The following is a 12,126-nucleotide window of genomic DNA, read 5'->3' on the forward strand; positions in this document are numbered from 1 at the left end:
TAAAGATCTATTCCCTTTCTCTTCAAGGGATTAATAATCATAAAATTAGCTAAAGATTTTGAGATTTGTAGGTTTGGAACGAATAAGGACTTACTGACAAACAGATTCATTAGCCACATAAAGTGTCTTCAAGATAAAGTTAGAGTTGTTTATATTGATTCCGATAACATCTGTCTGAAAACAGCAATGTAATAACTTCCTAAGGAGTTTTCTTGCCCGGGAATTCTGCAGCACTTTTTGCAAAATATCAGAGACAAAAATATTAGAGAAACATTATTCAATAATCTTTTTATCCAAATTGAGTTTGTTTTGTCAAATATAGAGAAATATAACAGAAAATAAATTCTTTTTGCTTGCATAATTTTAAAAAATGCTGTTAATTTGCACAAATAGTTATTAAAAATATACCTTCCATACTAAATTATAATCTAAAATGATCTTTATATTTTCAGGGTTTGATAATGCTTTCCAGACATAAGAAACTTAAGGAACTTTCTTTATCTGAGTGTTATAAAATCACGGATCTTGGAATTCAGGTATGATAATTAAGGTCTTCTGTTAAAGAACTGTGATAGAAAACTAAGAATAAATTGAATAAACTTTGTAGGTCAGAGTAGATAAAAGAAGTGGGCGAGAAATTGAACAACACATATGTGATTATGGTTGAGCCAAGATCAACTCTGGGCTCTTTGTTGGGTCTTCCAGGCCAACATGAGTGAGAGGCTTTGTTTTCTCATTTTTCTCTTTCTTCCTCATGTCAGACTCAGATAAATAGAGACATTTTATTTGGAGAGTGATGGAACTGCTCTGTGTTAAAAAGTCTTCTCATATATAGAGAGGGCTCAATAGAATAAAAATGTTAAGTAATCTAACCATGAACATTGGGCGACTTTGAAAAACCTATACCAGATACTTAACAATTTGAAACTTAAGTTACTCAAAATAGTTGGTAGCATTCTTTATCAGAATGGACAGCATAAGGTAAGTAATTGAGTAGGATAAATGTTTATGTGCTCAAATGATACTTCAATAATTTATGAGAAAGATCAATTTCCTAGACCTGGTCCTGAGAGTTGTACAGGAAGTCATAAAGTAGGCATTGTGAGCAACCACAGTGTCATTTTCAGCACATTCAGCATCTTACTGGGTTGTTAAGATTAAAAAACACCAAAACAGTGTGTCATGCATGTGTGGAAAAGGGACGAAACCGATAACCGAGGCATATGGAAATTGTTAAAGACACTGGGAACTCCAAATAAATGAGTCTTGAGAGTTTAAAAGACCTCACCACATAGGAGAACCTGAGGCTAACCATGAACATTGAGGGACTTAGGAAAAAAAGGAAAAAAGGGAGGAAGGAACTTTCATCAGAGATAAAGGGATGGATCCCACAAGTAGAGTATTCTGCTTTCTTCTTCTTCTTTTTTTCTTTTAAATGGTGATTCCATTCCTAGTTTTTTTTTAAATAATGTTTAGCTGTAGACAGACACAATGCCTTTATTTTATTTGTTTATTTTTATATGGTGTTGAGGATTGAACCCTGTGCCTCACATGTGCCAGGCAACACTCTACCACTGAGCCAGAATCCCAGCCCCATTCCTAGTTTTTTTATTTGTTTTTTTTTTTTAGATATACATGACAGCAGAGTGTATTTTGACATATTATACATACATGGAGAATAGCTTATTCTAAACAGGATCCCATTCTTGTGGTTGTACATGCTGTGGAATTATACTGATCATGAATTGGACATAAGTTTCCAATCCTTATATATGTTCTTTCTGGTCCCAGATCAGTCAGTCTACACCTATTCAGGAAATTGCACCCTAGTCAACAACCAGAAAGCAAGACTATGGAGAACTTGTTGTCTTCTTCTCAGCTCCTTTCTTCTTACCTTTTTCTTTTCTTTTCTGTGTATGTATGTGTGTGTGTGTGTGATTCTAGAAATTGAACCCAGGGCCTCATACATGCTAGGCAAGCATTCTACTACTCAACTACACCCTAGCTCACTCTCTCGTTTTTAAAGGGCACAAAATATTTGTACATATTTATGAGGGACAGAACAATAGTTCAGTACATATATATAATGTGTCCCCATCCAGCCACCCACCCATCTAGCCACCCACCTTTCCTCTATTTATCCACCTATATATTCATCTATCTATACATCAACCTACCTATTCATTTATCTGCCTGCCTAATTAATCATCATCCATTTATCCATTAATCCATTAGCTCTCCTCCGCATCTATCCATCTACTCACATATCCATTTATTCATTCATCCATCCATGGGCCAGAGGTGATATTAACATCTTACAGTATACAAGAGAACTCCCTATGACAAAGAATGAGTTAACCCTCATGTCAATAATACTGAGGTTGAGAAACCAATTTCTACAACAGAATTCTAAGTTCCTTGAGAGAAAAGATCATTTCTTATTTGAGTTTGTAGTTCCAGTAGTTAATATAGTTGCAGGTATATTACAGGTATTCTATAAATAATGAATGAATAAAATAAAATAGTTAAAAGTTTGAATAAAATTTGACCTTTTAAAAATTTGTATGTATTTACGGCTGGGGATATAGCTCAGTTGGGAGAGGGCTTGCCTTGCATGCACAAGGCCCTGAGTTGGATCCCCAGCACCAAAATAAATAAATAAATAAACAAACAAATAAATAAATAAATTGTATGTATTTAATTTCAGTAATCTAAAAGAGATAATTTTTTAAAGGTGCATGGAATATAGGAACATGGAAATACATAATTACTCAATTATTAGTTACATTAAATCAGCTATTTTGTTCAAGTTCATGAAAAGGAAATTTTGTTTTCACCATCTCTCATTCCTCTTTTTCTCCTCTCTGTTTTTGAAGTGGTGTGTGTGTGTATGTGTGTGTGTGTGTATGTGTGTGTATGTGGTTGTTGTTTTTTAGCCAGTTTTAACTCTTCCAAGGTTCACACTTCTGGACATGCTAAAAGTAATCATTTTCCTCTTTCCCTCCTCTCGCTGAATTTAGTCTCAAAAAGGGAACAGAGAAAGAAAGGGGAGGAGAAAGTGACTTTTGCCAATTTCACAACTTATTATCTGGATTTATAAAGAGAGAGTAAAGGAGCAAAACATACCAATTGAATTAGATGTTTAGGTTATTCATAATTTATCAGAAATTTTCTCTCTCTACTCATAAAAGGTAGGGGAGACTCTCTTTTTAGCATAAGACATTGAAAAACCCATTTTAATGAGAAATGAAAAGATTTTTACCCTAATTAGGTTTTGTAAGAGTTGTAAACATAATAATAAAAAAATTACCTCATTTTGGAGTTTTACTGGAAGCTACAGCTCTTGCAGATTATGTGTCTGGGGCCTCAGATGTATTGACTTTTAGGATCTGGCTTTAATTATTTTCTCCAGCTTCAGTTCTTTTCTGAAAATATTATGTGTTCAATGATTATGTTAAATTAAAATTATTTGGTGCTCTTGAAATGCAACTTTGGAAGAAATGTTTGATATAACTAATCAAGCATTTCTCAAGAAACATTTTTTGAGCATTTTATAACATTAAATAATAGAATGTCAAGTTTGGCAGAGAAATAAGTTTAAATGGAAGTGTTACAAGACAGATAAACTGCAAGTTCTGTATTAGATTACTATGATAGAACCAATGGAATAAATCCAATTATGTACTCTGGTTACTTTTTATATTTCCTTCATCTAGTTCACACTTCTTGTTTCTTTTTTTTAAGAATAAAGTATACTATTAATAACAGTAATGTAATATTCATTCATATGAAGGTATATGTTTTTCTTTATGCAGAGTATCTGTGGGTGAAAATCTTGCAATTAGACAAAACTTTCTGATTATTTCAGTGTTAGTAGGTTGAGGCAGTTAAAAAGGGGAATTAGGAAGCAAAAATCAGGTTTCATGTGATCCACCAAAAACACTAACACATGTATGCTGTGAAAAGTGTGCATAATATTCAAATCCACACTTTCTGTATACTGAATGTATAACAAAGATGTGGGTGAAGTTAAAGCCTGTTGTAGTGAGACTACAATTGTCTCACAATTTTCTGAGTTTATAATTGCTTTATTTTGGGATTTGGGACAAATGGAAGTGTTCTCTTTTGCAATATAATAAAAGAATGTCATCTTGAAAAAAAAGTGTGCATACATGCATGTTTATATGTAAATGCGTACATAAAATGTGTACCTATTGTTTAGTATGTATAAATTAAATGTACAGGCACTTCATGTTTGATTATATGTGTTTACATGTAAATACATAAGCAAATGTAAAACTATATGTTTAATATGTGTGTGAATTAAGTGTATCTATATATCTTAGTATATATTACATAACATACATATATCAATGTATGTTTTTCGCATCCAAATTGTGTTTAGAAATGCTATAAGATTGTATTCTGTAATATATATAGATGTGTGTATATATACACATATATAAATGTATGTGTGTATATATATATATATGTAAATAAATGTATGTGTATAGTGTGTGTGTGTGTGTGCGCGCACACGCATGTGTGTGCTTTTAAGGCTAAAACCAGTAAATGGTGGTCAGCACTCAAGGAAAAAATTTAAAAAATAGTTTGTTAATGAATTATCTTTAATTTCAAAAATAATCATCCACTTAAATTACAAGGCTCTATTTTCTATGGGAGTGTGTGGATTGACTTTCTTAAGGCAAAGATAATGATGTAATATAGGGGATTGGTCTCTGCTGACCGAAGTCTTGATTTTTATACTGATTCTGCCTTCCACATGGCCACATGATCTTACGCAATGTACTTAGCCTCACAATAGTTCATCACTGTTATAGTGACTACAGTTGTGAAACAGATAGGAGTTAGCATACTAGAGTAGGAGTCGGATTTTTTTGTTAACCTTTCTGTAATGTTTTTCTGTTCAGGACCAGGTAGCTTATATTCTAGACTTTGCAAGCCACATAGTCTCTGTCACAACTGTTCAGCTTTGCTGCTATTGTGTGGGAACAGCCATAGACAATGTGAAAAAAAAAATGAGTGTCTGTTTTCCAATAAAACTTTGTTTATGGACACTGGAACTTTATTTATGGACACTGAAATTTAGCTTTATGTAATTTACACATGTTATTAAATATTCTTTTGTTATTTTCCAACCATTTAAAAATATAAAATCCATTCTTGGCATGTAGGCCATACAAAAATAGATGGCAGACCAGGTTTGCCTCACAAGTTATAATTGCCACTCTCTGGTTTAGAGTCAGACAGGACTTTCCAACTTTGGCTCTGTTGGGCTGTGTGACTTTGGGTAAGTTACTTTCTTTCCCTGGGTCTTAAGATTCCTCATTCATAAAAATGAGTATAATTTAAAAATATTCTTTAGGTTGTATTAAATGATATAAAATAGCTAAGTACTTGGTATGATTCCTGACACAGAGTAAGTGTGATTACTGTTGTTATTGTTCTATATAGTAACCAACATATACTATTAAGTTTTAAAAAATCGTTAGTATAATAGTTTAATTATTTACACTTGGTAAAACACAAGTAATCTCAACAGCCAGTGCTCTTCACAAAAGGATAATTTGGAATATGATCTTCAAAGAAATAATTGACTCATTTTGGGGCATCCAGTGTTGGCCAGCACTGCAGAAGGGCTGGCAAGCACACGATCTTTGTGCTCTCTAGAGTGCAGCCTGGTGGGCTACGCTCAATAGGTGGGGGTCTGTAACTGCTCCAGAGTTCAGGTACTTTGGTCATGTCCATTCAGAAAGTTTCTTAAGTGTCCTTAGTAAAGTAGGATATTATTTGCAATTACCAAGTTAGAAATAATTTAGATGATCAGGCCCCTCTAATGCCCTCGTGTAAGACCATCTAAAACTGTCTCATTTCAGATTAATTAATTTTGTGAAAATGTACCCTCTTGTTCAGTGATTGACCTGAGCATTTTTTTATTGGACTTTCTATGTAGTAGATGCTTAAATCATCTATATTTGAAAAAAGAACCAAAATCATATAGATTTTTGTAAGTGATGAGGCAAGCTTCAGTGGGTTAGGAACATTTATAAGAAGAAAAATCTAATATCATGTGGCAATTTCAAACTAACATTAATTTAGCATCTACTACATATTAGTCTTTGTTGTATTTTCTATGTATCAATTACCTACCTTATGAGTTAGTAATACTTTTAATTACATTTTAAAGACTAGGTTCATAGAAGTTAGAAATGTTTCCCCAAGACATGAAATAAGTAAGCACATAACCTACAGTATAAAATGTCTAATTCCAAAGTGACTCCTTTAGTCATTATGTTGTGATAAAAGCATGTAGAAAGTTATGGAAGGATTCAAATGAGGTACCTAATCTGGCATGGGAATGCCAGGGAGTTTATCTGTCAGAAAATCTTTTAAGTAAATAACATGGAAGATTGATTGAAGGGCAAGGGGAAGAAAAGAAAGCATCAACAATGAAGGTAAAGGTAAGCTAAGAGGTGTTATTACCCAGGGAAGAGAAGATGGCAACTGAACACAAGAGGACATTTAGATAGAAAAAAATCATGGAATTAGTAATATTTTGGATGTGGGATGAAGGTGAAGAGGTGGTTAAAATGATGTCCGTGCATCTGACTTGGCTGCCTGGGAGGTACCCCCATTTTTCAGGAACTTTTCCATAGCCAAGCAAAATTTATGAGCTACCAAGTCCTATTTTGGCAATTATTGTTGCACTTTCTTTTCCTATGAATGTGTGATTTATAATATATAAATGTGGTCTTTGTCTCCATATCCTGGTACAGCTCACCTAAATCCTTTGTAACCTTCTGAGCATTAGGAATACTAGTCATTTGTTCTAATATTTGTTTCTACAGAACTCCTAGAGGAACCTTATGGTTCCTTGTTGGGGGCTGGTCACCAGAAAGGCCAAACCATAATTAGAAGCTTAGCACTTTAACCTCAACTCCCATCCTCTGGGAAAGGGGAAGGAGTTTGAGATTGAGCTAATAACTGATCATGGCTATCTTAAAAAAATATCCCTGAACTATGGGGTTTGGAAAACTTCCAGGTTGGTGAACATATTCACAGAGTTGGTGATATATGCCCCAACTCTTTGGGGACAGAAGCTCCTGCACTCAGGACCTTCCAGGTCTTTCCTATGTACCTCTTCATCTGGTTGCTCATCTCTGACCTTTATCATATCCCTTATTATGTAAAAATCAGGTAAATGGGTCTCCTTGAGTTCTCTGAGCTGTCCTAGCAAATCTCAGAAAGTGATTGTGTGAACGCCATTTGTATCTGATCCATCAGATATACAGTGACAACCTGGGACTTGTAATTGGCAACTGAAGTGGGGATTGGGTTCTTAAACTGTGGGATTTACACTGATTCTAGTTAAGTATCAAAATTAAGTTACATTGTGGGGCTGGGGTTGTGGCTCAGTGGTAGAGTACTTGCCTAGCACATGTGAGGCACTGGATTCAATTCTCAGCACCACACTAAAACAAACAAAAAATAAATAATCAAATAAAATAAAGAAATTGTGTCTAACTACAACTGAAAATATTTTTTTAAAAACAATTAAGTTACATTATGGAACTCAGCTGAGAATTGATCCGTGTGTGAAAAAACCACACATCTGGTGTTAGGTGTTGGAATTATTGAGAGTGATATGTGTATGTACAGAAAAAAGTTCAATTTTTCCTATATAAAAAGTGATTCTGCTGGGTGTGGTGGCACACACCTTAATCCCAGTGGCTTGGGAGGCCAAGGCAAAAGGATCCTGAGTGCAAAGCTAGCCTCAGCAACATAGCAAAGCCAAAGCAACTTAGTGAGTCCTTGTCTCAAAATAAAAAATAAAAAGGGTTGAGGATGTGGCTCAGTGGTTAAGTGCCCCTGGGTTCAATCCCCATACCAAAAAATAAAAAAAATAGAAAACCTGATTCTGAGTGTGTTTCTTCTAAGCTCCCTTCACATTAGCCTTTTAGGTAAGTCTTTAAAGCTTCCCCTCTCCCACATGGTCTACAGGATTATGACAGCTGAAGGCAGGCTAAGAAAACTCTGTTGGAATTTGTTTCTAATTTTACTTTATTTACAGGTAATTTGAAAGTTGTAGTATTCTCCATCTCTTAGTCATGAAGAATATATGAGTCTTGTGCAGTTTTATTTGTTCTCTCTGGAAATCTTGTGGTTTGGAGAGGAGGAAAAGATTTAGACTTAGATAAACTGTCAACTTTCTCCAAACCAAAACATAACCCCTCTTATCTTTTGTTAATTATGAAAAAAGTATCTCTAATACAGACATGTTTAAAAAAAAAAAAACTCCATAACCAAAATGCAGTGGGTTGTATGCTTTACTGAGCTTTTGTGTTGCTATGACTAAAATACCTGACAAGAACAACTTAGAAGAGGGAAAGTTTGTTTGGGGCTCAGTTTCAGAGGTCTCAGTCGAAAGACAGCTGACTCCATTGCTCTGGGCCCAAGTAAGGCAGCACATCATTGAGGAAGGGCCCAGCAGGGGAAAATGTCTCAGCTCATGATGGGATCAGAAAGCAGTGGGTAAAGGTCCACAGAGCAGATACACCCTTCCAGGGCACACCCCTAGTGATCCACCTCCTCCAGCCATGCCCCACTTGCCTACAGTTACTACCTAGTCCATTCATAGTACGATGGTCTAATTAGGTTACAGTTCTCACAATCCAATAATTTCACATTTCTGCCTTAACATAGGAACTTTTGGGGGGACACCTCATATCCAAAGCATAATATTCTGCCCCTGACCCCCAAAATTTCATGTCTATCTCACAATGCAAAATACATTTAGTCCATCTCTAAGAGTTCCATAATCTTAACAGTGTCAGCATTACTCAAAAGTCCAAGTCCAAAGTCTCCTTCTGAGACTGAAGAAAAATTCTTGAGAGTTAGACTCTGTAAAAATAAGAAACAAGTTACATATATCCAATATACAGTGTCACACGGTAAACATTCCAATTCCAAAAAGGAGGAATGGGGGCATGGAAAGAAGGAACGGGGTCAAAATAAGACTGAAACCCAGCCAGGCAAACAAGTCCCCTAATTCCATATACAGCCTCTGGGACACGGAGATGTATTCTCCAAAGGGCTTGGACAGCCCCACCCCTTTGGTCTTGTCAGTTTCAGCACAAATGTGTTCTGTCTTCTAGCCTGACTCTCCATAGCCAGCAGCTTTTCTTGGTAGACAGTCCATGTTACTGGCATCTCTTAATTCCTGGGGTCTCCATTCCAGCTTCAGATTTACCTTCACAGCTTCATGCATATCTCTCTCAGGGACAGCTTGAAGGGACTCTGACCTGCTACACTTTGCCTGGCCTCCCAGGCCTGCCTTTGAAATTTCAGTGATAGTCTCCATGACTTTTTACTTTGGCATCCTGCCTTCCTGCAGAACTGGCACCACATTGATGATGCTCTGGTCTATGGTTACAGTGCCCTCTGAGTCCTGTGTGACTCAGTATGAGGCAATAACTTCCTAGGCTCTCCTGTGCAAGTAGGATGCCCCCATGATCTCTTCTCAAAGGAATCTTCTTTTGTATATCCTGGAGCCGGTAGTGGGCCTGAGATGCTCTTGAGGCATCTTTCTCATTATCTCTGCACAAAATACTTAGCATCTCTGTAGGAGATTTAATCTCCTCAATAAGCACACTTTCCTTGGACCCAACTCTACATGCACTTTTCTAGCCAAACTGTAAATTTTAAAATCCTTTAGCCCTGTTTTCTGCTCTTGATTCTTGCTGTAAACCAGGCTAAAAGCTGCCAGCAATATCCATGCTACTGACTGAATATTGTGCTGCCTTGAAATTTTCTCTGCCAGATTAGTTAGCCCATCACTTTTAAATTTGGCCTCACACAGTCTCAGGACATGTGAAAAATGTAGACAACTTCTTTGCCAGAATATAATATGAGTGGCCTCTAGTTTAATTCCCCTAGAGCCCTCATGAGTACAATCCTCATTCTTGTCAGCATTCTGGTCTTCTGAATTCCCACCAGAATCACCCGTTAAACTCCACTTACAACATTTTAAATATTTTTCAGCTTGTATCTCTCAACTTCTTAAAACTTCTCCCACAAGCCAGCTCCAAAGGGTTCTGAACCACATGGTCAGGTTAGTCACAGCAACAGCTTCACTTCTTGGTACCAATTTCTGTTTTAGTCAGTGTTCGCATCACTGTGAACAAAATGCTCAACAAAAACAACTTAGAGGATGCAAAGTTTATTTGGGGCTCATGGTTTCAGAGGTCTCAGTTCATAGATGGTCAACTCCATTGCTCTGGGCACAAGATGAGGCAGCACATCATGGGGAGAAGGCCAGAGGAAAGCTGCTTAGTTCATGGTGAGGTTAGGAAGCTTGGGGCAGCGGGGGACAAGGGGCTACAGGGAATATGCGCCTTTACAGAGTATGCCCTCGGTGACCCACCTCCTCTAACCATGCCACACTTGCCTACAGTTACCACCCAGTCCATTTATACTAGGATAGACTCATTAGGTTATAGCTCTTACAATCCAGTCATTTCACAGTCCTGTGTCAATACAGGAGCTTTTGAGAGATATACCTCATATCCCAATCATAACAATTGTATTTATAACTGCACAAGAGAAATAGCCAGTTCCATCTGCTGTCTTATGTCTTTTCTGCCTGGCTTGTGCCTTATTTTCTGGTATCTTGCAAATGGTAGTACTGTGACTTTTTAAAGATACAGCTTAGATAAATGTCATGTTCTCTGGTGACTACAAAGGTATCTGACAGTGTTTTTTCATGGGATATCAGCAGCAGGAGAAATACTAGAATCTCCACTTCCCTCATTGTCCTTCCAGGGCCCCTTCTTTTCCGGGAACTTCAAACTTTCCCTGGCTGCTTAGACATTGAAAATTACATGTTTCTCTTTCCTTTAATATCCAATGTGTTTTGACCACTTATTACCCATTATTTTATATTATAAGCTTGTGATTTTCTTTTCTGTTTGATCTTTAGTAACAATTTTGTCTTGTTTACAAATATAAAGGGAGGTAGACAAGAGGACTCAAGGAATAAGGAGCTGGGAAGAGCAGCCATGTTGAGCAGATTGTGAACTGCTTCATAGTTGGGAGGCTAGGAAAGCAAGATCCATTGCTGTTTATTTGACTTTCAGTGGGAGTCATGTTTAGGAAGTCAAGTGGTTGTGTCCATGTGGTGCTTACTGGCAAAATGTAAGTGGGAGTTGGCAGTTCAGAGTTCTCAGTCTTGTGCACTGAACTATCTGTGCTAGAAACGGAAACCCTTGGAACTACTATAGACCTACATAGAAACTCAGGTCACAAAGGTCCAGAAGACGAGCTCCAGTGACACAATCCAAACACAGTCCTTATGAGAAAGACCCAGAAAGACCTACTTCATTCAGCCACAGTCTATCTGAGTCTTCTTCCCCCAGAGTGGCCTATGGCCTATGGACAGCCTGTATTTTATTCTCTCTAGAGTATAAGAAAACCTGGGTGTGGTGGCGCATGCCTGTAATCCTAGTGGCTTGGGAGGCTGAGACAGGAGGATCAAAAGTTCAAAGCCAGCCTCAGCAACTTAGCAAGGCCCTAGATAACTTAGCAAGACCTATCTCTAAAACTTAAAAAAAAGGGGGGGAGCAAGGGGGCTTGGGATGTTGTTTGTCAGTGGTTAAGCTTACCAATGGATTGAATCCCTGGTACAAAAAAATTAAAATTTAAATTAAAAAAAATGTTGAGTTTATGATCCCAAACAGCAAACACTGAATTACTCTCCCATGGATCTTTTCTGATCTTAAATATTTACTTTGAATCACTGAACTTTCTAACTAGTTACAAAATGTTGTTTATATAATAGTCTCATTAATCATTTTTATCAGTTGATAGACTCCACCCCAAAACTGCTAAACCAAAACTGATTTCAGTAGCTGTTGACACATACTGACTCATAATTCCAAAGATGGATTAGATGTGTTGGCGCCACATAACAACAATTTTTTGAAAATTCAACATTGATATCTATTTTGTTTCCAAGATGAAGTCATTCAATAATAATTATCAAAGCATGAGACTTCAATAACTCCACCTCTTCTCCAGGGATAAGGTTATGTTCATGGGTTGCAAGGG

At 36.7% G+C, this 12,126-nt stretch overlaps 1 protein-coding gene across 1 annotated transcript in view; it reads left to right on the forward strand.

Annotated features, from left to right (window-relative positions):
• Nucleotides 1-12,126, forward strand: part of Fbxl13 (F-box and leucine rich repeat protein 13) — a 195,833-nt gene that overhangs the window by 155,152 nt on the left and 28,555 nt on the right. The window contains exon 18 of the mRNA XM_015488382.2: nucleotides 453-536. Within this exon, the coding sequence (XP_015343868.1) occupies nucleotides 453-536 (84 nt within the window). The remainder of the gene's footprint in view (nucleotides 1-452; nucleotides 537-12,126) is intronic.

The sequence above is a fragment of the Marmota marmota genome, unplaced genomic scaffold, assembly GCF_001458135.2.
Source record: "Marmota marmota marmota unplaced genomic scaffold, marMar, whole genome shotgun sequence".
Lineage (NCBI taxonomy): Eukaryota > Metazoa > Chordata > Mammalia > Rodentia > Sciuridae > Marmota > Marmota marmota.